This window comes from Aspergillus pseudoviridinutans (genome assembly GCF_018340605.1).
Source record: "Aspergillus pseudoviridinutans IFM 55266 DNA, scaffold_1, whole genome shotgun sequence".
NCBI classification, from domain to species: domain Eukaryota; kingdom Fungi; phylum Ascomycota; class Eurotiomycetes; order Eurotiales; family Aspergillaceae; genus Aspergillus; species Aspergillus pseudoviridinutans.
The window spans coordinates 1907629-1934425 of record NW_025091281.1 but is presented as its reverse complement, the minus strand read 5'-3'; the positions used below and the strand labels follow the sequence as shown (position 1 = coordinate 1934425).

The 26797-nt window shown below is 51.6% G+C and overlaps 8 protein-coding genes across 8 annotated transcripts; 3 read left to right on the top strand and 5 right to left on the bottom strand.

Annotated features, from left to right (window-relative positions):
* Positions 1–1597: 1597 nt before the first annotated feature.
* On the top strand, positions 1598–4135 carry hxB (putative molybdenum cofactor sulfurase protein (HxB); the record flags this gene model as incomplete). The annotated part of the gene is made up of 1 exon (XM_043296991.1): positions 1598–4135. One exon carries the CDS (start codon positions 1598–1600, stop codon positions 4133–4135), a length of 2538 nt encoding a protein of 845 aa, XP_043152926.1.
* Positions 4136–4553: 418 nt separating this feature from the next.
* Asppvi_000683 (mitochondrial 54S ribosomal protein mL59) lies at positions 4554–5229 on the bottom strand (the record flags this gene model as incomplete). Its single annotated transcript, XM_043296990.1, has 2 exons — positions 4554–4595; positions 4663–5229. 2 exons carry the CDS (start codon positions 5227–5229, stop codon positions 4554–4556), a joined length of 609 nt encoding a protein of 202 aa, XP_043152925.1.
* A 398-nt stretch (positions 5230–5627) lies between these two features.
* On the top strand, positions 5628–8082 carry Asppvi_000682 (putative mRNA splicing protein (Prp39); the record flags this gene model as incomplete). Its single annotated transcript, XM_043296989.1, has 5 exons — positions 5628–5696; positions 5764–5979; positions 6034–6137; positions 6622–7987; positions 8053–8082. The coding sequence occupies 5 exons, from the start codon at positions 5628–5630 to the stop codon at positions 8080–8082; spliced, it is 1785 nt and encodes a 594-aa protein (XP_043152924.1).
* Positions 8083–8523: 441 nt separating this feature from the next.
* prp28 (mRNA splicing protein PRP28) lies at positions 8524–11060 on the top strand (the record flags this gene model as incomplete). Its single annotated transcript, XM_043296988.1, has 3 exons — positions 8524–8814; positions 8885–10830; positions 10907–11060. The coding sequence occupies 3 exons, from the start codon at positions 8524–8526 to the stop codon at positions 11058–11060; spliced, it is 2391 nt and encodes a 796-aa protein (XP_043152923.1).
* Positions 11061–11394: 334 nt separating this feature from the next.
* On the bottom strand, positions 11395–14167 carry Asppvi_000680 (M1 family metallopeptidase; the record flags this gene model as incomplete). The annotated part of the gene is made up of 3 exons (XM_043296987.1): positions 11395–11523; positions 11578–13951; positions 14013–14167. The coding sequence occupies 3 exons, from the start codon at positions 14165–14167 to the stop codon at positions 11395–11397; spliced, it is 2658 nt and encodes an 885-aa protein (XP_043152922.1).
* A 1107-nt stretch (positions 14168–15274) lies between these two features.
* On the bottom strand, positions 15275–17166 carry Asppvi_000679 (high affinity methionine permease; the record flags this gene model as incomplete). The annotated part of the gene is made up of 6 exons (XM_043296986.1): positions 15275–15674; positions 15730–15892; positions 15948–16212; positions 16269–16719; positions 16772–17003; positions 17064–17166. The coding sequence occupies 6 exons, from the start codon at positions 17164–17166 to the stop codon at positions 15275–15277; spliced, it is 1614 nt and encodes a 537-aa protein (XP_043152921.1).
* Positions 17167–18523: 1357 nt separating this feature from the next.
* Positions 18524–21535, bottom strand: atg1 (serine/threonine protein kinase ATG1; the record flags this gene model as incomplete). Its single annotated transcript, XM_043296985.1, has 3 exons — positions 18524–18669; positions 18722–21350; positions 21458–21535. 3 exons carry the CDS (start codon positions 21533–21535, stop codon positions 18524–18526), a joined length of 2853 nt encoding a protein of 950 aa, XP_043152920.1.
* Positions 21536–23448: 1913 nt separating this feature from the next.
* Asppvi_000677 (putative phosphatidate cytidylyltransferase) lies at positions 23449–26174 on the bottom strand (the record flags this gene model as incomplete). Its single annotated transcript, XM_043296984.1, has 2 exons — positions 23449–25541; positions 25601–26174. The coding sequence occupies 2 exons, from the start codon at positions 26172–26174 to the stop codon at positions 23449–23451; spliced, it is 2667 nt and encodes an 888-aa protein (XP_043152919.1).
* Between the last annotated feature and the right edge of the window lie 623 nt (positions 26175–26797).

Sequence of the window (26797 nt, the reverse complement as noted above, 5' to 3'; positions counted from 1 at the left end):
ATTTGCACGAAGAAAAGAAGGGAGAAACAAGCGAACAGCGCAAAGAGAAGGAGGTATCAGGATTGGTGGTGCTGACGAAAGTTTGCCTTGATTCCAGGGTGTCCCCTGAGCTGACGTACCTTGCACGGGCGTCGCCCAAATATTACGTATGAATGTTTCGCACACTGTTTGATCTTTGGCGACGATTTGAATATGATAAATCACGAGTCACGTTGGAATACTCTTTTCAGCTGCCTGAGCCCTGTACGTTATGTCTTTCCTGACACTGGCGTCCGCTATGTCGTATCCATCTAATGCTACCTGCCTACCTGTTTTTGTTCCGCCCAGCGCGTTTCTACATAGTCCTCGCTTGTTTCTTTTCAACCGGATAGGCTGTATGCAAGATGAATCACGTCTCAAGAACCAAGATCCGAGTGCATTGACAGTCATGGGGATCCCTACTTGAGATTTTGTGCAGGTCGAACCCGAACCTGGATCTCAGTTTCATCGACCTAGTCCATGACTAGATCAATTGTTGGTTCGTCTGTTGGCGACGAACCACGCCACGTATCGATATGTGATTTGAAATTTCTCATGACCGCAAGGGTTGGAGGCAATAATCTTCCGATCATAGGTCAGCTTCATATTAATTGCAGGCCCAACGGTGGTCAGACACAGCCGCTCAGGGAACCATCATGGACATGGGAATGCCTGCAGTCAGCTGCTGGAACGAGCATCTTATTCGTGGTTTGAAGCGAGTATCAGGGGCGAAAACGAGTTCAGCCACCCACCGTCAGCTCAGCAGTATGAACCATGTCGTGGTAAGTGTCCGACGATGTTGTGACAATGCATTGTTAGGCAGCGTGGTTCGAATACACATGCATGAACTATAGCAGGCTGTCTTTTGGAGACCACTAACGGGCGTGATAAGTGCGGGGCTTGAGGTGGCCGATAAGTCGATATTGTTGTTTGGGGCGTGTCGCTATCGCTCTGCTTGTTTTCCTGGCGGAGCGCTACCTGAATCTGTAGCTGTACGAGTTATTGCCACGCCGTCGGGGATTTCCGCCCCCTCGCCCATTCTTATCCTATTGTGGGGAAGCTGACTTTCGTCGTCGCTGAGCACGCAAATGCAACAGTTACCATCATCCCTGCTTCCATTCGAGTACTGGACATATCCGAGTTATTTAAGGCAGAGAGATGTCTGTCCTGAAGAGGTCTCGTTGCTCAGGCCTTTATTCGTACTCACTGAAGTGGGATTCATACGCTCTGGACACCGGTCAATGAAGTTTTCGTCCGTCGGTAAGCTCCGACGAGAATCTTATCTGTATACCGAACGTTGATTGAACGTCGACCCATTTCTTTTGGTTTTCATATATCGGGTGTCGGCCTTTTCTTTGCTATAGTTAACCTCGAGGTGATATATTGCTGTTTGGGTGCGATACCTTCCAGTGCTTGGTTGATCGCGTGCGGAGTTAGGTTGTCGCCACCTTATACTCGCAGCGGCGCAACACCTCGATTGGATTATTCGCAGCCGTATTCTTCGAGGCAGAACTATCCGGGGGCGACAAAGGTTTCAATATGGTGGGAGTCACAAGCTGCGAAGAAGAAATACTGGAGTATGGAAGGGGATACTCGGAGGACGTGGACTCAATCCGAGAGCGAGAGTATCCGCAGCTCAAAGGTGCGTCCCTTTCATTTGACGAAGGTCATACTGTATTTGAGTTCTGTACTCATAGGTATTGCAGATACGACATATCTGGACCATGCGGGAACCACGTTATATGCCAAGTCATTGATCGAGTCCTTCTCTCAAGAGTTGACTTCGAATCTGTTCGGAAATCCCCATTCCTTGTCCGCCTCCTCACAGCTGTCCACGCGGCGCGTGGATGACGTCCGTCTTCGGACCCTCCGCTTCTTCAAAGCAGATCCGGAAGAGTTTGATCTTGTATTTGTGGCGAATGCCACAGCGGCGATCAAGCTGGTTGCGGATGGAATGAGGGATTCGACACGGCAGGGATTCTGGTATGGATACCACGTGGACGCTCATACGAGTCTCGTTGGTGTACGAGAACTCGCAGAGAAGGGAGGTCGGTGCTTTACCTCCGATGACGAGGTCGAAGATTGGATCTCAAGGTTGAGTGATGTTCGATCTGAGTCGCTCAAGTTGTTTGCGTATCCTGCGCAGTCGAATATGAATGGTCGCCGTCTGCCATTGTCATGGTGCAAGAAGATCAGGAACCAGGGTGAGACTGCCGGAGGAAACGTTTATACTCTTCTTGACGCGGCGTCTTTGGTTTCGACCTCGCCTCTGGATTTGAGTGATGCATCCGCTGCACCGGACTTTACGGTCTTAAGCTTTTACAAAATCTTTGGGTTTCCGGACCTTGGTGCGTTGATTGTCCGCAAGAGTGCTGGACAGATCTTTGAGCACCGCAGGTATTTCGGAGGAGGCACTGTGGATATGGTTCTGACACGGGGGCTGCAGTGGCATGCAAAAAAGCAATCTTCGATACATGATCGGCTGGAGGACGGGACTCTCCCCTTCCATGATATTATTGCTCTCGACGCAGCGTTTGCAACCCATGAGCGCCTTTTCGGCTCGATGCAAAATATCTCATCTCATACCCGCTTCCTAGCAAAGCGCCTGTATGACCGGCTCAACGCCTTGAGACACTTCAACGGGCAGAGAGTCTGCGAGCTTTATACGTCTCCACTGTCAGACTATAATCGGCCCTCCACACAAGGCCCTATCATCGCGCTCAACCTCCGCAACAGCCAAGGGTCATGGATCGGGAAGTCTGAAGTTGAGAGACTTGCCGCAATGAAAAACATCCAAATTAGATCCGGATCCCTGTGCAACCCGGGAGGAACATCGGGGAGTCTTGGGTGGACGGGAGCTGACTTGCTCCAGCAATTTTCAGCGGGTTTGCGTTGCGGAGACGACCACGATGTCATGGACGGGCGGCCGACTGGCATCTTAAGGCTCAGCCTGGGAGCAGTGACTAACATGGAGGACATCAATACATTTGTCGAGTTTGTGGAGGAGTTTTATGTCGAGAAAATGGCGACTGTGGACTCTCTGGTTGCACCAGTACACAGTGTGCCACTTCAACAACCCCGCTTCTATATCGAAAGCCTGTCTCTCTATCCGATCAAGAGCTGCGGGCCATTCAGAGTTCCTGATGGAAAGCGGTGGGAGGTCAGAAGGGAGGGGCTAGCTTGGGACCGAGAATGGTGTCTTATCCACCAGGGTACAGGTGCTGCCTTGAACCAGAAGAAGTATCCTCGTATGGCTCTCATTCGACCTTCTATCGACCTTGACCGCAATGTGCTGCGTGTCACTTGCGGGGAGCCAGGTTCAACTGATCAGAAGCTCCTGGAAGTTTCTCTCCTCCGTGAGGACACAGAATTGGCTACGACCTCCCTTTGCCAGCGAACATCAAAGTCCTCTACAGTTTGTGGAGACCAGGTGACTGTACAAGCTTATACTTCTCCCTCCGTCGCGCAGTTTTTCTCCGATTTCCTTGGTGTGCCTTGCACATTGGCACGATTTCCACCACATTCCTCAACTAGATATGCTTCACCCCGCAAGCCTCCAGGGGCTTGGAAAGAGTACCTGAGGGAGTTCTTGATGCCAGGTTCTTTCCCTCAAGACCCTTCGCCGCCTCCTGCCGAGAAAAATCCCATTCTCCTGTCCAACGAGAGTCCGATCCTCCTCATCTCGCGCTCTTCTGTGAATTTCTTGAACGAGAACATCAAAGCCAATCAGAAGAAAAATCGGGCGGGGACAAGCAAAGCCGTAGCCGCCGACGTCTTCCGGGCCAATATCGTCGTCGCAGAGACTCTCACAGACCTACCCAAGGTGGAACAACCATACATCGAAGACCAGTGGGAGGCCCTCAAGATTGGACCTGAAAAGCTTTGCTTCGATGTACTTGGTTCATGTCAACGGTGTCAGATGGTTTGCATCGACCAGTTTACCGGCGTTCGTCGCGATGAGCCCTTTTCGACACTGGCAAAGACCAGGAAAATCAACAATAAAATTGTTTTTGGGAGACATTGCTCCCTATCTGCGTCAGAAGTTACGCAAGAGCGGCATGATAACGCGGAGCGCTGGACGCTGATGGTTGGCGATATCGTTACTCCTTCATATTGATTATGACTTATGAGAATCATCTGGTTGCCTAGTTTGGATTTGGCGTTTTGATCCGAGCGTCTTGTTTTGGTGACATATATATATACAGCCACTTAAATCTTCTGATTATTCATGACCAGTTATAATAGTGCTTGCATAGGGGAGGTTGTTGAGGCTACCTTCCAATCCTGGAGTTTGTTGATTTTGAAGTGTTCATTATACATACAAACTAATACTATGAAACATGGAACGCTTTGTGCAATTTTTGCTAGAACATCTATTTGTACAGTACATATGCAAACAAGAACTCCCATCCCAAACCCCTTCAATGATCCATATAGAAATCTTAGCCAAGCTGTGAGTCTCGAGGATTGGTAGATAAAAAAGATGCGACATGATGAAATCCCGTGCGATAGCAAAGATATTGACATAGATTCGTTCACCTCTTGGGCCATTGCCTCCAGCCACGGCCATGACCTCTCTGTGCATCGCATCAAGTTAGCCTCGATACCTTCCAACCGCACACTCAACGTCAACTGAATGCTTACCTGCTTCCACAACCGGATCATCTCCGGCATCTCCATCATAGCCTTCCGTCTGTCCTCCAGACGAGCCTCCATCGTCCGTTCCCACTTGTGACCCTTGACCTTCTGTCCAACACCGGTACCCTTGATCGCCAGTCCGCGTTCCGCCCGCTTCGTCTCCTTATACTCGGTCGACTTGCGCCCAGGCGGCAGTAACGCCTCCACGTTATACTTGATAGCCAACTTGACCAGCTCCGCCTGTCTCCTCAGCCCGATGGGCGGGCTGATCCACTTGCCATTGCGGAAGTTCTTGCGAGGCAGGAAGGGATTGGGATGTTTCGGGTCGGAGTAGAGGATCGCTTTGGACGGGGAGAAGGCTTTCGGGTCGGGCTTTTTGAAACCCTTTGCATCTCTGTTGGGCGTATATGGCGATGGAAGGGATTCCTCGGGTGCAGCGGCTGGCGTTTCGGGCTCAGTGACGGGAGGGCGTACGGCCGCGGAGTAGATTTGCGGAGGATAGCGGGCGAAGAAATTGCGTAGGCGGAGGGGGAGCTTGCTCACCAGGTCGGTGGCTGCTGTTGTGGTGGACATGGTGGGAGGTAGGTAAGCCCAAGCCAGAAACCCCGAGTAAGAGAGTGAGGTTGGGGACTTGGGATGGATAATGTTCTGTTGGCGATTGGTAGCTTCAAAGGAAATACCTTCGGATATGCTATGAGAAATTCCACAGCCCGGGGTGCGCTAAGCCACATTGGTTGAGGCTTGGCAGTGAGAAAATGCGGCCGCTCTGTGGCTGGTGTCGGTGGCTTCTCCTCACTTGGTGAACCCTGGCGGAACTCTGCGTCTCTCTCGCAACTGTCCTACTTGTGTTATACAGGAGTCTTCGTCTCCTCCATTCATTGCGTTTTCCTCTTTGTCAAGTCTCTCCAGTTATCACGTATCACTCCTCTCGCTTGTCTCCGCGCTGTTTGTACCTTTTAGTGATTGCCATTATGGCGGACTACAACTATGGAGGTTCTGAGGAGGAGAACGCCGAGTTGAGAAAGCTTGAGACTGAACTTGTATGGTCTTGATTCGCCCTTACTGGTTGCGAAGCGCAAGTCTAGTAGCTGACAGATCTTTTTTTAGGCCGACGACCCTGACAACTTCGAAACGTGGGAGAAGCTTGTTCGTGGTGCCGAGGCGCTGGAGGGTGGAATCAATCGCAACTCCAATCCGCAGGCCATAACAACTGTCAGAAACGTCTACGATCGGTTCTTGGCTAAATTTCCCTTGTTATTCGGATACTGGAAGAAATATGCCGACCTGGAATTCTCCATCACGGGTACAGAAGCAGCGGACATGGTACGAGGGCGCTTTCTCTACTGCGCATGTTGGTGCTAACTCCGGGTTTTCTAGGTCTACGAACGGGGAGTTGCTAGCATCTCATCCTCCGTTGATCTGTGGACCAACTACTGCTCCTTCAAGGCGGAGACCTCCCATGATTCTGACATCATTCGAGAGTAAGTATACTATAGCTGGTTTCCTTTCCTTCCCTGTAACCGTTACCGACACAGCGCGGACCTTATCGTGGTGCCGAATACGCATGATGCAAGATTTCACTGGCAACAAATCCCTTGATGATGGGTGAGATTGTCGCCTTACCCAGGTTCAGCTGAAGTTTACTTCTCACCCTTGGCTTTTTCAGGCTGTATCCTTTCCCTTGGTGAAATTGATTTGACCTCAAGCACCACTTCCTTGCACGGACACCAAGACCAGTAACTCTGTTCGGAGACTGCTTCTTGCGCGCACGATGCGCAAGGAGGGGGAAAGAGTATTCTTCCCACAGTCTGATCATCCTACTCGTTGAATTGTTTGGGCTTACGCACTGATTAGCTAAAACTGATGTTTGCCATCCTTGCCATCCCCCTTTTCCGTATACCCTCCTCAACCCCGTTTCTGCTCAAACAATGTACTAGTTGTCGGTGCTAACATACTTTTTTGCAGGTTGTTCGAGCGAGGAGCGAGCAGCGTTGGATTAGATTTCCTGGCGCATCCCTTCTGGGACAAGTATATCGAGTTCGAAGAACGGGTCGAAGCTCCAGAAAAGATCTTTGCCATTCTTGGCCGCGTTATTCACATCCCCATGCATCAATATGCTCGTTACTTCGAAAGATATCGCCAGCTTGCGCAAACTCGTTCGTTATCAGAATTGGCGCCTGCGGAGACTCTGTCTCAATTCCGCGCCGAGCTTGAAGCGGCCGCTGGCCAGATACCCCCGGGCGCCAAGGCAGAAGCAGAAATCGAGAGGGATCTTCGGCTCCGTGTCGACGCTTACCACCTTGAAATATTCTCAAAGACGCAGACAGAGACTACCAAGCGGTGGACCTACGAGTCGGAGATCAAGCGCCCATATTTCCATGTCACAGAGCTGGACGAGGGTCAGCTAACCAACTGGAAGAAGTATCTCGATTTCGAAGAGGCAGAGGGGTCATATCCTCGAATTCAGTTCTTATACGAGCGGTGTCTCGTAACGTGCGCTCACTACGACGAGTTCTGGCAACGCTATGCTAGATGGATGTCTGCCCAGCCTGGCAAGGAGGAAGAGGTGCGGATTATCTATCAACGTGCAAGCTGCTTCTATGTGCCTATTGCAAACCCCGCCACACGCCTTCAATACGCATATTTCGAAGAGATGAGCGGCCGAGTGGACGTTGCTAAGGATATCCACGATGCGATACTTGCCGTCCTACCAAACCATGTGGAGACTATTATCTCCTTGGCGAACATGTGTCGTCGTCATGGTGGCCTTGAGGCTGCGATTGAAGTATACAAGAATCAGTTGGATTCACCTCAGTGCGACCTGGCTACCAAGGCTGCGCTTGTTGCCGAGTGGGCTCGCCTCCTATGGAAGATTAAGGGCTCAGCCGAGGATGCGCGTCAAGTCTTCCAGAAGAACCAGCAGTACTACCTGGACAGCCGTCCATTCTGGAACAGCTATCTCATGTTTGAGTTAGACCAGCCCACAAGTGCTGCCACTGAGAGCGTCCAATACGAACGTATCAAGCAAGTGGTTGATGACATCCGTTCTAAGAGTGCCCTTTCGGCCGACGTCGTGAGAGACCTCGTTCAGATCTATATGGTCTACTTGCTTGAACGGGGAACCAAGGACGCAGCGAAGGAGTACATGACTCTTGATCGCGAGGTCCATGGTCCTGCGTCTGTGGCTCATACCAAGACTGGAGGCGCAGTGCAAGCCCCGCAGAACGGCAGTCAGGCGGCACCTGTTGTTGACCCAACGGTCGCTGCCGCCCCTGCTGTTCCCCAAACTAGTCCATATCCTTACTATCAACAGACTCCGGTCAATGGTGGTGTAAGTGCTTAGTTGGCATGTGTGATCTCAGCAATAGACACTGGCTGACTACGGACATGGGTTAGTACCCGTCTCAGCCCGTCCCTTACCGATAAGGTAAATGGCTTCCTCGTGTTTTTCTCTTTTGTCTCCGGTAGGAGCCATCTCCCATGTAGAACAACTACTTCAGTGCTCGCTTTTTGCAACAGCAATTGGGGTTCTGTCGCATCAAACGCAGAGGGTCATCACAATCTCAGTGGATTCTCTGCTTATCCGCCTCTACTTCTCGAATGATATCATGCCAGCTTATTGGGTGGAAAATATGGATTTGGACATTTCGTTTCAATCGTGTACTCTAATTCTAGGTCGCAATGCCACTGAGACTTTATGAACTCCCTGCTCCTCTCACTGAACACTGGTGGTTGATGTAATACGGGTGGTAGTCACGTGACTGCGCGTCGAGCTTCTATGCCTTTCCGTAGAAATTCGAGATACGCTTCACTTATCAAAGGGTCCGCAACCGCTACTTGCGACATAGTTCTCCGCACAAAAAGATCATGGACGGCATCATTTCAAACGGCTCTCCGGGTGTGCCTGTTACCCAGCCCCCTCCTGAGCCCATCGAAAGACCTCCTACACCACCTCCACCTCCCCCAGAAGATTCCGCCGCCCCTCCTCCACCCCCAGACACTTCCGTGCCGCCACCACCGCCCGAAGATGCTCCCCCAGTTCCGCCGCCAGAGAAGAAGAAGAAGTTAGGGTGGGGCGCGAAACGCCCTGCAGCGACGCCGTTGAGTGTCGAGGAGCTTGTGCGGAAGAAGAGGGAGGCAGATGCGGCAGCGGCCAAGGTAGGCTTTCCCCCCGAATACGCCGACTACGCACTGGACACAATAGCTGATACCCTGACCTAATGCGCAGCCGAAATTCTTGTCCAAAGCTGAGCGCGAGCGGATTGCTCTAGAGAAGCGCGCCAAGGAGGTGGAAGCAGGGCGACGATTGACATCAGAACCATCCACCAACGGTACAGATCGAAGCGGGACGCAAACACCATCAGTTTACTCCGAGACTCCCAATGGCGATGAAAGGTCGATACCCACCGGTCCCCGAGCTATGCGCAATTCAGAAGTCCCGACTGGCCCCGCCGCGATGCGCAACAAGAACTACGATATGTCGCCGCCGCCTCCGCCGAAACCTATGTCGTTCAGTCTAACGGATGGGAAAGGAGACAGCAAGCGCCAGGCGGAGGAGGACGAGGTTTCGGTCCAAGCTGCCTTGATCAAGCATCGATACATGGGAACGGAGAAGACGTCGAATTTCTCAGCGAAGAAGAAGCGCAAGAGGACGACGGATCGGAAGTTCAATTTCGAGTGGAACGCGGAGGAGGATACGAGCGGGGATTATAACCCGTTGTATCAGAACCGGCACGAAGCCAACTTCTACGGGCGTGGCCGGTTGGCTGGTTTCGGAGACGATGTGGCCGATACATTAGCGCAGAAGTATGCCAGAGCTCTGGAGGATCGTGATCGGGAAGCTGGAAGCATCAGAGCCCGAGAGATGCTGGAGATGGAGCGGAGACGAAGGGAGGAGAGTACCCGGAACCAACTCGACAAGCACTGGAGCGAGAAGAAGTTGGAGCACATGCGCGAGAGGGACTGGCGTATCTTCAAAGAAGATTTCAACATCAGTACAAAGGGCGGCAGTGTGCCGAATCCCATGCGGTCATGGGAGGAATCTGGCCTGCCTAAGCGGCTCCTCGAGCTTGTGGACCAAGTTGGATACAAGGAGCCCACGCCGATTCAGAGAGCTGCGATCCCTATTGCTCTGCAATCACGAGATCTCATTGGTGTTGCTGTTACAGGTTCGGGTAAAACAGCGTCATTCTTGCTCCCGCTGCTGGTATACATCTCGGAGCTACCCCGGATTGACGAATTCGAATGGAGGAAGAACGACGGTCCATACGCCATTGTCCTAGCCCCTACTCGAGAACTGGCACAGCAGATCGAGATCGAAGCCAGGAAGTTCACACAACCGCTTGGGTTCACCGTCGTCAGTATCGTCGGTGGTCACTCCTTCGAAGAACAAGCGTACAGTCTCCGAAACGGCGCGGAGATCATCATCGCCACCCCCGGCCGTCTAGTCGACTGCATCGAGCGCCGTCTCCTCGTGCTCAGCCAGTGCTGCTACGTCATCATGGACGAAGCCGACCGGATGATCGATCTCGGCTTCGAAGAGCCCGTCAACAAAATCCTCGACGCCCTCCCCGTCACCAATGAGAAGCCCGACACGGAAGAGGCCGAGAACTCCGCCGCCATGAGAAGCCACCGCTACCGCCAGACAATGATGTACACAGCCACCATGCCCTCCGCCGTCGAGCGGATCGCCCGCAAATACCTCCGCCGACCCGCCATCGTGACGATCGGCAGCGCCGGCGAAGCCGTCGACACCGTCGAGCAGCGCGTCGAGTTGATCGCCGGCGAAGACAAGCGCAAGAAGCGGCTCGCCGACATCCTTTCCTCAGGCGAGTTCCGGCCCCCGATCATCGTCTTCGTCAACATCAAGCGCAACTGCGACGCCATCGCCCGCGAGATCAAACAGATGGGCTTCTCCTCCGTCACGCTGCACGGAAGCAAGACCCAGGAACAGCGTGAAGCCGCCCTTGCCTCCGTGCGCAACGGCTCGACGGACGTCCTCGTCGCCACCGATCTCGCCGGTCGTGGTATCGACGTCCCCGACGTCAGTCTCGTCGTCAACTTCAACATGGCCAACTCCATCGAGAGCTACACGCATCGTATCGGTCGTACCGGTCGTGCCGGTAAGAGTGGTGTGGCCATCACTTTCCTCGGCAACGAGGATGCAGACGTCATGTATGTTCACACCCCCTTTCTTCCCATCTCAGAATCATTCAAAGGATTTGGTATACTGACTTTTCTACTTCTACAGGTACGATCTCAAGCAGATGCTCATGAAATCGCCCATTTCCCGCGTCCCCGAAGAACTGCGCAAGCACGAAGCCGCCCAATCCAAGCCTAACCGGGGATTTGCGAAAAAGAGCGACGACAGTTCGGGATTTGGGAATAAAAGTGGGTGGCAGTAGAATAAAGTAGACTCATTATGCTGTATACCCTTATGACAAATGTACCTATATGCTCAGTGAAGAAACGTTTTTATGGTGCTCCAAGATGCATTGGCCCTTCAGGTTCGAAGATATCAAACTTAGGACTTGTGGTGCGAAGACACACCTGTAAGAAGCAGCCTTATTTCCAATTTCAGGCACTATGCTTTGTCGCCTGGATCTGTATCAAGCTCCAATGCTCTTCCAATGTACGCATCGTAACTCGGGATCTTACAAAGCTGCACAAGTGAGATGTCTTACAAGACTTAGTCTTGGTTTGTAATAACTCTAGATCTTTGGTATATCTCTGTTATCTTTACAACTTCCCATCCCGGAGGTAACCGTTCGACTTCAGCCAAGACTCAACATCAGCGCGGTCACGCTTCAGCCATTGGACCTTGGCCCGGATAGCATCTAGACTCTGCTCAACCGCACGGTCATAGCCCTAGATATTCAATTAGTCATATATCCTTTAAAATTGACAGGCGCCGAGACTCACCTTGGTATCCTTGTTCTCAAAGAATGCCTGCACATCCTTCAACTGCTCCTCGGTGCAGAAGCTGGCAGTGCAGAGCTGAACGACTGTGCCCAGCATACCAAGTCCAGGGGGCAGACGCTTGTAAAGGGCGTCCCAGTTCGTCTTCATCCAGTTCCAACGGGCTTCAATGGCCGCAGTCGACCCACGGAGTCCTCCGAGAGGCATGTAGATATCCTGGTTCTTCACCTCGTCACTGCTGGCCAGGTCCAGAGTACGCTGAATCAAAGCGGGATCTTCGGCGGTACCAAGGCAGCGCAGCGCGGTTGTCTTCTCGTCCGAGGTGGGAGCGGTGCGGAATCGGTCCAGTACGACGTTGTATTCCTTCTCTCCGCCGTTTTTGAGGACGATGGAGAAGACGCTACCACGTATGTTAGGGTGGATAGCACTCAGGTCACCAGCAGCAAATCGCTGGAACATGTCCTGGGCGGCCTTGACGACAACAGGATCTTCAGCCATTCCTGCGCTACCGAACATGAGAGCCTTGAACTGTTGCAGGATATGGCCGTCCTTCTCAGAAAACTCCCAGCCAAGCTCCTGTGCCTTGCTGCTGACAAGAGAGCGCTGGAAGGCCTTGAGAGCATCCTTTGTCTGGCTGTCCTCAAATATCCAGGCGGCTCTCAGGGTACCAACACGGGTCAGGATCTCGTTCCAGACGACGAACTCAGCTTCACTATCGAAGCCCTTCAGGAGGGACAGCAGACCAGAAGTGCTCTGATAACCAGACGCAGCCAGAGCACCGGCATCTGCAATCATACCTGCACGGTCCTCGACKGTCAAAAGTCCCTTCTTGGCTGCTTCTCCCAGCTTGCTGAGCCGCTCGGGTGTGTAAGAAGTGCGGTAAATGGCGGAATGATCAGCGTTCAGCTTGTAAAAGTCAAGGTCGGGAACCTTGAATTCGCCCTCACGTTCAGTGAGCATCGTGTCCTCATCGACACCCTGCTTGGTACGCAAAGCCAACATGACAGGGTACAGTGTTGTGTCTTCTTCGGGACGCACATCGCCCGTGCGCAGGAAACGATTTTGCTTCAGCTTGATGGAGGAAGCGCTAGGATTTTCCGTCACAGAGACGACGGGGAATCCAACATTCTTGGTCCAGATGTCCATCACGTTCTCCACCGGCTTTCCACTGGCGTCGGCAAGGGCTGACCACAGGTCACCGGTCTGTGTGTTGCCATATGCGTGCTTCTTAATGTAGTTACGTACCCCCTGGAGGAACACATCTTCTCCAAGGTATTTCGAAATCATGCGGAGAACGGAAGAGCCCTTCGAGTAGGAGATGGCGTCGAAAATCTGATTAATCTCATCTGCCCGTTTTACAGGCACCTCAATTGGGTGACTGCTGCGCAGAGAGTCTAGAGAAAGCGCGCTCTGCAGACTGTCGATGACATAGGTCTGCCAGACCTTCCACTCAGGGTAGAACGCGTTGCAAGAGTACCACGACATCCATGTAGCAAATCCCTCATTGAGCCACAAGCCGTCCCAGAAATCCATGGTAACCAGGTTTCCGAACCACTGGTGTGCCAGCTCATGCTGAACGGTCTCAGCAATGCGCTCCTTCCGAGAGGCACCGCTAGCCTTCTCGTCCAACAAGAGATCAACAATACGGTAGGTGACCAGACCCCAGTTTTCCATAGCTCCAGCACTGAAATCGGGCACAGCTACCATGTCCATTTTGGGCAGCGGGAACTCGCTATCAAAAGCCTTTTCGTAGAATGCCAAAGTTCTGGCAGCAAGATCCAGGGAGAAGCGACCATGCTCGATGTCCTGATCTGGAGTTGCATAGACACGGATAGGGACACGGAAATCCTTGGCCTCGATATGCTTCAGATGGCCGACGATGAAAGCAACGAGGTATGTGGACATCAGGGGAGTGGTGTTGAACTTGACGGCCTTCTTGGCACCTCCCTGAACTTCAGTCTCGGAAGCGACGTCCATGTTGCTTAGGCAGGTCATGCTCTTATCAGCTATCAAGGTGATCGTGAACTTGGCCTTGAGTGCGGGCTCGTCGAAACAAGGGAAAGCCCTGCGGGCATCGGTAGGTTCCATCTGGGTTGAGGCGATGTACTTGGTCTCCCCATTGGCCAGCTTATACGACGAACGGTAGAAGCCAGCCATGTTGTCGTTGAGGATGCCAGTGAAGGTGAGCTTCAACTGAGCCGAGGATCCGGCCGGGATGGTTTCGGCGAACTTGATGGTAGCCGTCTGGTTGTCCTTGTTGATTGAGACATCGGGGCTTGATGTGACAACGGAGCCCTGAGACGAGATGACGGCGTTCTTAATATCGATCTCGTTGGTGTTGAGGGAGATAGAGGTCGTATCTTCGGCAACATCGAGACTATACGAAACATCAGTGTCCCGAACCTCCGTAGCAGGCAAACAACGAACAGAAAACCTACTCAATAGTCACGGTTCCGTCATATGTGAACTTCTCGAAATTGGGTTCAAGAGTAAGGTCATAGTGCACCGGCTTGACGTTGGTAGGCAAGACCTCACGACCATGGGTGACGTTGGTCGAGCCCGAAGGCACGTCAGCGCGGCGGGAGATGCACATCCTTCGGTAGGAGCAGTAGCGTTTGGCAACTTGAGAAAGGGGGAAGCGACGGGGAGCGATTCGATTGACGGAAGTTGATGGGGAGGAGACAAGGGAGGACGATCTGGAGAGGAGAAGGAGGAGCTTTGTAGAGGGTGAGGAAAGCGGTGGCCTTGCTGAGTTCAGAACCAGCGGTAACCGCGCGGAGGAGAATCGACGCATGAACCACGCCGGACGAAGAACACGGAGGAAAGAGGGAGAAAGGGGGTTAGACGGAGGAAGAGGGAGGAGAAGACTCAATTGATCAGAATGACAACAAGCACAATGAAATCGAAGAACCGCGGATGGTGAACAATGGTAGAGACCGATCTCTAGAACAGGCTACAATCGGCATCATGCCAGAAGAAAACGACGATGGCTGGCCCGACATGGAAGGCGGTGAAAATAAAACGATCATGATGGGCTCGTAACTTACACTATACAGTACATTACAAGCAGATGCCCTCACCGCTTTAGAACTAGAGCTTAAGGCTGCAAGGCACTGCAGCTCGCAGGTAAACTAAGCCTATGCGAGACATAGCCGATCACGTGACACATATATTTTTCCTCTAAATCTTTAATGCCTGATTCTTTCCTCATCATCATTCTTCACGCAAGTCAAAACAGCATATGCCACGTTTCCTTCTGAGGAGCACATTGTGACAGATGCCTTTTCCTATGCCCCTGCGGCATTACTTGCAAGACGGTTCTCCAGTCAGTTTGAGGGGTTCATGACAGCAACTTATGCAAATCTCGTGGATGGGCTTCCATAGAGGACTGGGACAAGCAGCAATCTTAAGATGAAATTTTTGAGTTTTATCTTGAATAAACAGAAAAGTCTTTTGGGATACTCTCTATTGGGGTACATGTGAAATATGTAAATGTGTTTTGTACAACAAAAATCAAGATGCTTGTTGAATGCTGTCTATAAATGCCTCCAAACTCCGAAGATATGCCAGGGTATCCAGTTCGTCCCTTTATACACATTAAAATTATGCCATGAAGGCAGATGTTGAATCATGTCGTCGTAACAGGCGAATCCCATCTGACGCCGCTTGGCTGACAAGAAAGAGAAACTCAAGAGCGAGATCAAACTCGCTCAGCTTCCGCGAGCGGCAGCCGAGTGAAAACGCTTCTGGACCAGCCATCAGCGTCGACCACGGTTTCTTTGACCAGCATGTAGCGACCAAAGCGTGGCATCAGAATCGCCCACACCACATAGTAAATCGCGCCCAAGGCAAAGATGCCGAGCGCCACGACACAGTGAAGGTAGTAGGGAAGTGACTTGTAAACACTCTGTCCCTCAGAGGGCGGAATGTATGGTGCAATGACCAGGTATACGTTTGACAGGAAGAAAAAGATGGTGACTGGGAGGGTCGCGCGGATCCCTGGAGCCCAGTCAGGAAAGCGTGTTGAACGTGTGAGGTAAATATAGATAAGACCGCCGGACACGAAGACGTTCACGATGGATAGAGGATAGGAGATCAGGCTTTTTGATGGATTAGCAGAACCCTCAGCTGAAGTGATGCAAAGGACGGACTCACTTGAGCAGGAAATTGTACGCATCACCCGGTGGGGGAGCCAGCATAATGATGACAGAGACGACCCAGTGCTCAAACAGACCGGCAGCTGGCGAGTGGAACGGCTTGTTACTCGCCCAAAGTTTCGAGAAGGGCAAAACACCCTCACGACCAAGTTCTTGGACAACTGCCGACCCTGTTAGTTCTTGAGACGACACCATTGGCAACGAGCTTGAACATACTTCGTCCCTGAGAGAAGATCACGGACAACACATTTCCAAAAGCCGACAAGGCCACAAAGACCGACATCACCTTTTCCGCACGAGCACCGAACATGTTCCCGAAGAATTTAGCTGCCACAGTTTGGCCCGATGAGAGCATATCTTCCTTGGACACGGCAGCAAAGTAGGCGATGTTGCACAGCATGTAGAGGATACCCACGGATCCAATAGCGATCGGCGCCGCAAGCTTCAGCGTGCGTACGGGGTTCTTCGTCTCGCTCAGAGCCTGGCTCGCAGTCAGAATACCGGTCAAAAGATAAGTCACGACTGCGAATGACTTACGTAGTTGGCGTTGGAGTATCCGATGAACGACCAGATGACGTTGTACAGAGCCATGACAATACCATAACCGCTGCCAGTTGTGCCCTCAAAAGCATTCTTAAAGTTATGAGGCGTCTCAACCTTGGTATGACCGGCGAGGGCTACCCAGCCAGCGACAATGACAAACAGGATAATGACCAGCTTGATCACACCAAGCAAGTTCTGAAGACGGAGACCCCATTTCACAGCAAAAGAGTGGATGAGGAAGGCAGCAGTGACACAAGCCAACCCGATACCGCGCTGGTTCCACCGACCGACCTCCACATCGGCAGCATTGAGGATATACTCGCCAAACACGACGCTGTTGCTGGCGGCCCAACCCAGCAAGACGGCGTACGCAGCGAACATGGCCGTAGCCAGGAACTTGGGTTTTTTGTAGACATATTCGAGGTAATTCTTCTCGCCACCGTTCCTAGTAGTCATCATGAGTTTGGTGAAATCCATATACGTGCAGGGGGACATACTTCGGAATAGCAGTACCCCATTCCAAATACACCGCGGTACCTGCCATGGCGATGGCAGTTCCTGCGACCCACATGAAGAGCGACAGACCAACACTACCACACAATCCCAAGATCGTTGCCGGAGTTGCAAAGATACCCGTACCGATGACACGGTTGAAGATCAGGAAAGACGCACTGACGACGCCGATCTGGCGACGGTCGTCTGGTGTCGCATCAAAAACATTGCCCTCATCTGTATAGAAACATCAGCCCCGATGTCTTCGTTAAGCAGCGAACAGAGAGCAGGACATACACAGCTGGGAGACCCCGTCCGCCCTCCGTGGGGTTTCGCTGAACGGCTTGTTCTCAGGCATGGCGCCTTTCTGATAAATCGACTCTGTTACCGGTTCGCTCATGGTGTAGCTCGTGTAATAATGCCTACTTCGAAGGTTCTGTTTTTCTGGCTCCTTGAGCACGAGAGCAGCTCAATTTCAATGCAGGAGCAAGTAGGCACTGTGCAATCATGGGCGGTTAGCGGTGGTAAGATATGGAGTAAAGATGATGATGTGCTGGGTCTAAATATGATGCAATTGCCAATGCCTGTCAGCGGAGCAGATACCTTGTCAGAAAAGAGAGCTCAAAAAAAATAAAGAGTGAATAATGCTCGCCGGCATCAATCGGAGGTATAGTTCGGGATGCCGAGTCGCCGTCAATACTTCATGTTCGAGTCCAACGAAGCCGCGAAAAAGGAAAAAGAAAATAGGTAACAAGAATGAACAAATGAACTACAGAAGAGAAGAGAAGAATACAATCAAGTCAAAGAAAATAGAAAAGGAAAGGGAAAAAGGGTACAAAACGATATCGATGTAAACGCACGTTGCAATGACTGTGATATTCGCCATGTGGTCGGCGGATGGTGCCAAACTGCCAATGGAGTCGGAAAGAAAAAAAAATTTCCTGGCGCAGCGGAACCAGAAGGCTTGGGAGTCTCCACCAACAGCAGGCTCAGCAGCTGTTGAATCGTAGAAGGCAGTGGCCATGACACATAGAAATCGATCACGCAATTTTCGTCACTTCTCGAAGCTCGCCAGCTGGGGCCGATCACCTAGTGCTGTGAGCCTTTTTGACGCCAGTCCCGTCTAGACTGAAGAAGGTAGCATCAGACTAAGTGCAACTACGGATAAGCCGTCATTGTTCAAACTTCCATCCGCTGCTCATACAGGACAAAGAGCACCAAAATCAATGTAGGAAGATAGATAATTTTCCTCTGATTCTTTATGTACAGAAATGTAAAGTTCATCGGACTGGTAATAGGTAAATAGTACGCCCCGAATCAATACCATGATCATGCATCCTAGACTCCCAAATCAATTACTCGTAGCCATGAATCGTACCAAGTGGTCTGACAATCTGTGTATATCCGTCAAAACCTTCAACGCCGGAAGGCTCAGCCTGTAAATGAAAAAAAACGAAATGGATATAGACCAGTCAAGAAATATTCGATCCGAGGCAGTAAAAATGAGCCTCGATCGATCGGTAACCAAATGCGCTTGGAAACTAGGGTCCCAGCGGAAATGAATAAGAAAAGATGGCCAGAAAGGGAGAAGAAGAAAAGCCGGCGGCAAGCCGATAGGTAATAGGTAGAATGGTCATCGAACACATGTCGCATCAAAGACATAATGCGGCTGAAGAGTCAGAATGCCTTCATGGAGAGCATTCTGAGCACAGGGAATAAGTCGGAGCGGACTGAGATACTCAATGGAGGTCCCATGCTTACTTCGGCGGTGTTGCACCCACGGAGACAGGATTTGATGGGGCCATCTTGCCGGGAACATTAGCAGAGGGTGTCGGTGCTCGTTTCGCAAGAATCGCCAGCTTCTTGCGAAGAGCTGCCAGCCGACTCCGGATGCTGGAGACAACTGCGTGGATCGTCAGCATAAGTTGATTCTTGCCCGACAGGGAGGGACTCACGCTTTATCACGACTTGCCGTTCTTCAGCCTGTACCGCATCAAGCACGATTTTGTCACTATCCTTCGACGTGTCATCTTTGCCTTGCCCAAATCGCGGTACTTCGCCATTCTCCAGTACAGCTTCCAGCATTCGGATGGCCGTCACGTACGCTATTTCGCACCCAGAAAGATCCTCGCCAGTGAGCTCGTTAATGGCCGCCGTGCGACTCATTTCCAGGGCACGGTCATACATAAGCTTCTCTGCGGAAATACCGGGGCTCACAACAACGTCCACAGAGGCCCCTGAGCCCAGCGAAGAGCCAACCGAGTGGTTGTCGGGATGGCTAGGATGGTCGGGCGGCAACCGCTTTTGTGCCTCGATTAGCTTAAGACGGACGAATTCTCCCTTCTCTAATACTTCGTTGAATCGGTTTCGCACCCACTGAACGACATTGTTGATGCGCGTTCCAGCAAGTGTACTTGCCCCATCAGCTCTGCTCATGGCTGAATCCCCAAAACCATCTCCGCGATTCTTCCGCGCCCACCAGGCTCCTGCTATGTCCATCGATTTCGCCAGCAAAGAGAGCGCTTTGACATAAAGAACCAAGGCTTCCTCTGACAACGTCACAATAGCATCTATCGTGAGACCTCCATCAGCCGAGTCAGGGTTCTCCCTCTCTCCGGCCAGATTGCCTTTGGATGATGGGTCGGTCTGGACCGAGGGGGCAAGGGGAACGAGCTGCTTATATTTGACTTCAGCAAATCCGTATACGACGTCACTGCGAGTAGCACATTCTTCCAGAATTTGGACAGTCTTTGTATCCTCATCCAGAGCCACATTATTCTTCGCCCCATCTCCAATCATCAAGTTGCCATGGGCGGGATATGCGGGAAATGGATTGTACGCGAGAGGCGGCGACCTTCCCCCCTTCGTAATAGCCAGGGGCGGAGAAAACCCCATGCCAAACAAGCGTCCACTAGCCATATTGAGCGCCTTCGAAATGGCAGAGGTTGCAGAGGTGGGACTCTGTCCGTATCGACGCTCATATGAGCTCTGACGGTTGTGCATTGAATCGGCACGGGAACGTCCTGAAAGGACCTGCATGGCCTTGCCGACAGTAGCTTGAGGTGGTGATGGGTTCAACGGCGTTGGGCCGTGCACTGTTGATCGACGGGATAAGGCACCCGTCTGCGCACCTCTTGAAATGCCACCCTGAATGCGGGGGCTATGCGCCAACTCGTCAGCAAAAGCGTTCACTTCCACCGCACGCTTTTCCACAACGACATAATCCCTCTCGAACGCAACATCTTGTGCTGCGCGTTCTCTTTCTTCTCTCAATTTGTCTGCCTGTTTGTCCACCTGCGGAGAGCCTTCAGAAAATGTATTCCGATCTCTCTGTCGTTCCATGGCTGTAATTGTAGCATTGCGATCAACAAGTTCTTGTCGTCCCGGGGTAGTTGCATGACTGACAGCACTAGGCCTTTGAGGGTAAGTCATCGGTGGCGCTGACTCTTTGGGAGTAGATGGAGGCCTATCCCCGCTTCCTATTCGGCGCATAGGTGTTGTAGTCGGGGGAGTGCCCAATTTCTGATACTGAGAGGGGGCCCGCTGTGTAACGCCATCATCCCCCTTTGACAAATACGAAACCTCTCTTTCGCGCTCCGTTCCGCCTGGCACAATGGCTCCAGATCGAAAATCGGGTCTCGGTGTTGATTCCGCAGTGTCAGGATCAGCAGGAAGGCTCCGGGGTATCGATGGTTGATCGTCGGCCACTAAGCCAGGAATAGGACTTGTGATAACGCCATTTTCAAAGAAGTCGGGAAAGTTTAATCTCTCAACGGGGTTCCTCTTCAAAAGAGCCCGAATGAGCGCCTTGATTTCATCAGATGCCGGGTTCTCCTCGGGAAATTTGATCCTGTCCTCTCCTTTCTCGATCTTGCGAAGCAGTTCCACATGATTTGTCGCTCTGAAAGGAGGCTTGCCTACGACCATCTCGTACAGCACCGTGCCCACAGACCAGAGGTCAGCTTTGGCATCATACTTTTCGTACCGGAGAATCTCAGGAGCCATGTATAAGGGCGAACCACATAATGTTTCCGCCAGTGATGTGGCAGGAAGTGATCGAGCGAATCCAAAGTCCGCAATCTTCAGAAGAGGTAGTGACTCGAGCCCGGTTGCAGGGTTGAACGAATCTTCGCTACCTTTGAAAGGAACTACTTGAGTGACGCCACTGCGATAGGACGAGGGCGAAGGACAAAGCAGAAGGTTCTGTGGCTTGATATCGCGATGAATGAGGTTCCGGTCGCGAAGAAACTTCAGGGCACTCGCCAGTTGCTTGAGGAAATGCCGGACAACGACTTCGTTGAGGGCGCCACCGGGAGGATTCGGATACTTGGCGATCATATCCCGTGTGTACCTATGGTCTCCAAGAGTATCTCGACGCTTGATGAACAGGGACAGATCGCCCAGGGCGCAGTATTCCATCACTAGATGAATGTGGGAGGTGGTTTCATGGCAATCGATTAGCGCAACGATGTGTGGATGGTAGAGGCCTTTGAGGATATGAATTTCAGAAGACAAGTTGTCCTTCAACTTCTTGTTCAACTTCGAGAGGTTGACCGACTTTATGGCGACATAGGTGCGTGTTTTCTGGCAGATTTGAGACACAGGTTAGCAAGAGATGCTATGAATCAAGGTATTATCATCGCCAAGAGGAAGGCGAAGGTGGTGATAAGGCTGAATCCAGCAAAACTCACAGTATGAACACCCTGGTAAACCGTAGCAAAGCTCCCTCGGCCGATTTCATCCAGCCTTGTGTAGCGACCGATAGACATCTCGGGTTGAGGGGTCTCCCTCGACCTCCTCGAGTGGTGAGTAGATGTCATAGTCTGCAGCAACCAAACACGTCCCGTCAACTACACGACTACCTCAGCAGCAGCAGTAACGTCGACGAAGGACGATGGAGGCCCATCAGGGGAGTAATAGATGAGCTCTAATGTGCCAGTGAACCGGGAAGGCTGGAGAGTATAGGTAAAGATGGAACTGTCGGGAGACAAGTATGGAAGGAAGAAACAGGAGGGTGAGCTAGGAGCCGTAGAACTGTGGCGGAAGAGTTTGAGCCGGCCTTTTGAGATCAGAGACCTGGACCGTACAAAACCAAGAGCCTTTATAATAATGAAGTTATCGCAGCGTTCTGGATCGAGACAGCTGAAACCAAAGATGCAGAGGTAACAAAGCGGTGAGGGCGCAAGAGGAGCTGCACGGTAGGCGGCAAAAGGACAATGGTTGTTTGATAAGGAAAGCTCCAAGGTACGCAAAGAGTTAGGAACACCAAAGCCGATGGGTATTCATGAAAGAGCCAGAGGCGTTCAAGTCAAAGGCAAAAATAGGCTGCGAGATCGGCTAGTAGAGAGATAGGTGGGAAGCAAGCTTGATCCAAGGAACGTAATGACTATCAACTATGGGGAGGGAAGAGTCGACAGTTCAGGTAGGCAGTAGTGGGCGTCGGAGGAGCGTGACCCAGCGATAACAGATGTTTGGAGATAAACCTCAGGCAAAAATCAGGTAATGTGACTGGGGGGAGGTCTTAGGTAAGGCGGTCAGAAGGGCGGCATCGGATGGAAGACGATCAGGGCCAATCAAGGCAGATGATGCAGAGATAAGCAGGAGGCAATGGAGTTGGCTGGGGTACTTAACGTAGGTACACTTAGGTGACAACAGTAGTACGCCCGTGGCCACAGCTGCCTTATTGTTATGGACAGAGCAAGTAGAGGAGTGCTTGTGATGACAATGATGCAAATGATGCAATCTGACAAAAGAAAGGATGGAAATGATGAAGAAGATGAGCAATAGAGATGACTGGGGGATGATGATGAAGACGAATGACAAAAAGCGGCTAAACCGCTTAAGGTAAAATAGCTCCCCTGCCTGGATCCCCACCCTGGAGATCCATGATCGACAATGGCCCGAGGCCGGAATGGCTACTTATCGAATCTTACAATTTCCATGATTGCGTCGCCCTTCATATCGACCAAGCTAGATTTAGATCCACGGGTGCTACATGTATGATGTACCTTACAATGTAGGTGCTCCAGCTCTAGGTAGAGAGGTCATTCCTACCTGTACAACTTTCGCAGGTATCATCTGTCACGGTCTTGGGTGACTCGACTTTCCAAGCACCCTCACAAGTATGACTCAGTCAAATGATACTTCGAAGCTGCGGTACCTAGTTCAGGGCACTTGAAAGTACTGGAACTGATAGTAAATCAAGTGACTCAATAAACTTACAGGTTCATGCGTAATGTCATCTGCTAATTTGATTTAAGTTACTGAAGTAACTGACTGCTTTGAGTACCTCATACTTTGTTGTGATGCACCCACTGCATCATTGGAATGGATGAGCAGACTTCGCTCATCTCTGGTTCTCTGTTGATGTATGATTCCAGACTTGTCCGCTCGAAGCAAGAATAGCTCTATGAAGTAAATTGTCAAAAAAGAAAACACTGTCTAAGCGCTTCAAAATCAGGAATCATGTATTATGCCTAATAACATCAATAGAGGAAAATTCGGGTTCATGAATAGGTTCATATCCAGTAGTATCATGCTCATTTCAAGTATTGGATGGCTCTGCGCTCTCTTCCAGCAAGCCAAATTGCCAGCGATGGAAATCGAGAGGGTAATATAATACGCGAGCATTCAGACCTGCAACTCATTCTTCCGGAGTCCCAGATGAGATCCAGTTAATCAATCATAGACCAAGTCCTCTGACCACCAACCACAGTATAATCGGCACAACCACATTATCATTGCATCCAGTGAGAATGGCTTCGGTTGCACTGGTCGCACCAGCGGCCAGAATGGCTTTGAGAACCGTAACCGGCCAGAAGTATTGCCCCGGCTCATCCGATCCGTTCATGGCCCATTGTCCTACCGCGAGCCAGATGCACCCGGACAAAAGCCCACAGAATACGGCGACGGCAAAGGCCACGCTGCCCTCGATGGATTTTCCGCCTCCCCAGAACCACTTGCGCCGCCCGAATCGCCGTCCGATCAATGAGGCTGCTGCATCTCCCATGCCGACGCAGATCACACCACTGACCATACTGACATCCCTTGAGCTGATATTCCACCCGCTCCAAGGACTATCTCCCGTGCGCGAGACATCAGCCAAGGAAAGCCATAGAGGAATGGCGCATCCGATAAGGAGAAAGATATGAGAGATGATAACGGGGCCCCGATGGTCACGACCATCGACATAGGGCGCCAGGAAGTACGTCAATGGCCGAGATATCGGCGGAAGTTGGGAGGCTCGGAAGAGGTCTAGAAGGAGAAAGACCGCCAAAACTAATGCAAGAGCCAGAGCACAGAATGAAGGGTCGACATAGACCGTCGGGAGGAACATCAACACCATCATGCCGTGGAAGACTTTGCGTCTTGTATCTACTTCCGCGACGGACCTGAGCTTGAAGACGACAACCATACCTGTCAGAAGCACAAGGATGCAATAAGCAGTGATGATCAGGCGCGTATTCGCTTCGCCAAAAGTACTTTGACGAAGGTGCTCAACCCAGCCAAACGAGCAATAAGCGTGGAGACTCTCCTCGTCCAAGCGCGCCGGTAGAGATATCCAGTGGTCCAGGTTCCACATAACCACCCAGAACCTGAACCACGATATATTACCCAACAGATAGCCAAGGGCCCATCCAAACGGCTCTTTTCCACCTAACGCTTGTTCACCAACGTATTTTCGAATGGGACCGAGGATTATAACTAGTACAGCAGCGTACACGTAGAGAGCATAGAGCCACTTGCGTACTTGAGCCTGCGGTACGGTCATTGTAAGGAATGATGAGAGCCCAGGGGCTATTGATCGCTTCCGCCTGCCACTGGGTGTCGTCCGGACTCTATCGGTGCGCACAACTTCCCCAAAAGTTGAGATGGTGTGCCGCCGGCGGTGTGTGGCAGGTCGCTCAAAGATCTCCTCCGCGCTCACTTTGTCCACGGCGGAGATAGGTTCCTTCATAGGGATATTGTTCCGAGTTTCCTGCATAGTCTTGCGTGATTTGAGCAAACGACCTGGTGAGTAATCGCTATCCGACATGGCATCTTCGGACGAAGCGGTCCGACTCAGCCTCTGGCAGACCTTGTGGTCGATCAAGTTCAAGATATGCTTCGGTGACCGCGGTGACCGGGACGACCAGGGGGATCGCCTGAATTTCCAGGTAGGAATTCTTGCCAGAACCACCTCCCAGCGAAGGACATGCCGACAAGAGGCGAAAAGGCAGAGACCACCGAGCCAGAGGAGTGCCTTGAGAATCTCTGCTTGTGGGGAGGCCGCAAATAGAAACAAATTAATCAAAGCGGTCGCCAGAAGCTGCAATTCCGCTGGAAGAATGCTAGTAGTCAACAGGAAATCTAGAGTGGGTATCAATGCTTGGTGCAAAGGAAAAACAAGAGTCAATAGCTCCGAACTAAGACCACGAAAAGAGAGAGGTGTAGGTGTTGAGCTGTCTGCGGACCAATGCTCCGAAACCAATATGGGTATCAAAGTAATGAACCAATGAGGAATGCTGTGACCATTAACCAGACCGTGTAGAGGAACGACCGGGGCAGGTAGCGACGAGAGACTGAGGAGGATGTTGGGTAGTATTAACGGAGGTCTATGGTGTGACAACGACAACGAGACGAAGATCGGTATTAAGATCGGATAGAGGAGAGGAGCGGGCTCGAATTTCGACGGAATTGTGAAGGAAAATAGTTTGGAGAACCGTAGGCGTCGTGTCTGGTGTAAAGGATACACCGCATAGAGCACAGTCACAAGAAGAGTATGAGCAAGGAGCTCTGTCCCAAATCAGTAAGCCATACATAGCACCGACACGAGACAAGAGCCAGTGACAAACCTTTTCTCCACGTCCCCGCAATCGTCCTGGCGCCGTCCTGCCATAAGACGACACCACCTACAGAGAGCAACAACGCAGTCTCTGAGAGCCTCCGGAACACCTCAATTCGAACTTTTCTGCGGGCCTTATCTCTCAGCTTGCGCACTTCGGCTTCTGCTTCCTCTCCCGAGCTCCTTCGAGAACTTCGCGCCGATGTCGACCGGGCGAATGATGGCCACGTCCGCAATGTCGGATACCACAAGTCACTATCGTCCACGCCATTCCAGCTAGATCGAAGCCCTTTGCGTGCCCGTGGGGGTGGGGCTGGCAGGCCTTTTAAGATCCCTGTACTCTCATCGTCCGCTTCTGTCCCGCTATCGCTGGAGGTCTTGGCCCATTGTGACAAGTTCCGAGACGGTCGATCGCTGTGGTCTGTCAACACCGTCGGTGTCTCGGCACATTTCAGGCCCTTTCGGTGATATGGATGGGGTGAACGAGATAATAGCCGGACGGGATCAGCAGCAGGAATGTCTAAGTCGCTGGCGTTTTGGCCCGGGATAAGTCCGTCTTCCTCCTCCCTCAGCTTGGAGGCCATGGCGCCATGAATGGTTTTCGGGAAGGTCTCTATAATAACAAGTACGTCATGTCGGGTTCGGAGTGCGGAGAGAGAGTCACTATCGTAAATTAAATCAGCAAAACCAATTTCCGGGAAACTATAGAGTATCGCTTCTTTTCACCCACGCAATTGTCAGAACTGACGGATTGGCTTATAGCGACTGAAGCGAACGAGGCGGAGGGTTGTCGCTTGTTATCGGGTTGGACGCAAAAGGCGGAAGAGCTACTATTTATTCGCTTATCACATGCTTTTTGACTTCGACGATGTTTCTTACAGTACTAGTCTCAGTAGTAGCACCACTCGAAAAGAACCTAGCACTAGCAGACAGGAGGGAAATTGTACCACAAGATCGGTGACTAATTCATATGAAAAGTCGTGTCATCAAATTTTCTATCTTTGTTGAGTCGGAATCCCTGTCAGCGGTTACATCCAGTCAGCTGCCAGATTAGGTACAGGCCTGCTGTTGGTGCGCCACGCGTTCGTCCCAACCATTCTTGGCCGTACGGCCTACGAATGGAAGCAGAGATGCAAAGACAGGTTCGAGATTGCGGCGCAGCCGTAGAGTACCGTTTCTTACTACTGACGTCTGATCACGCTTATCT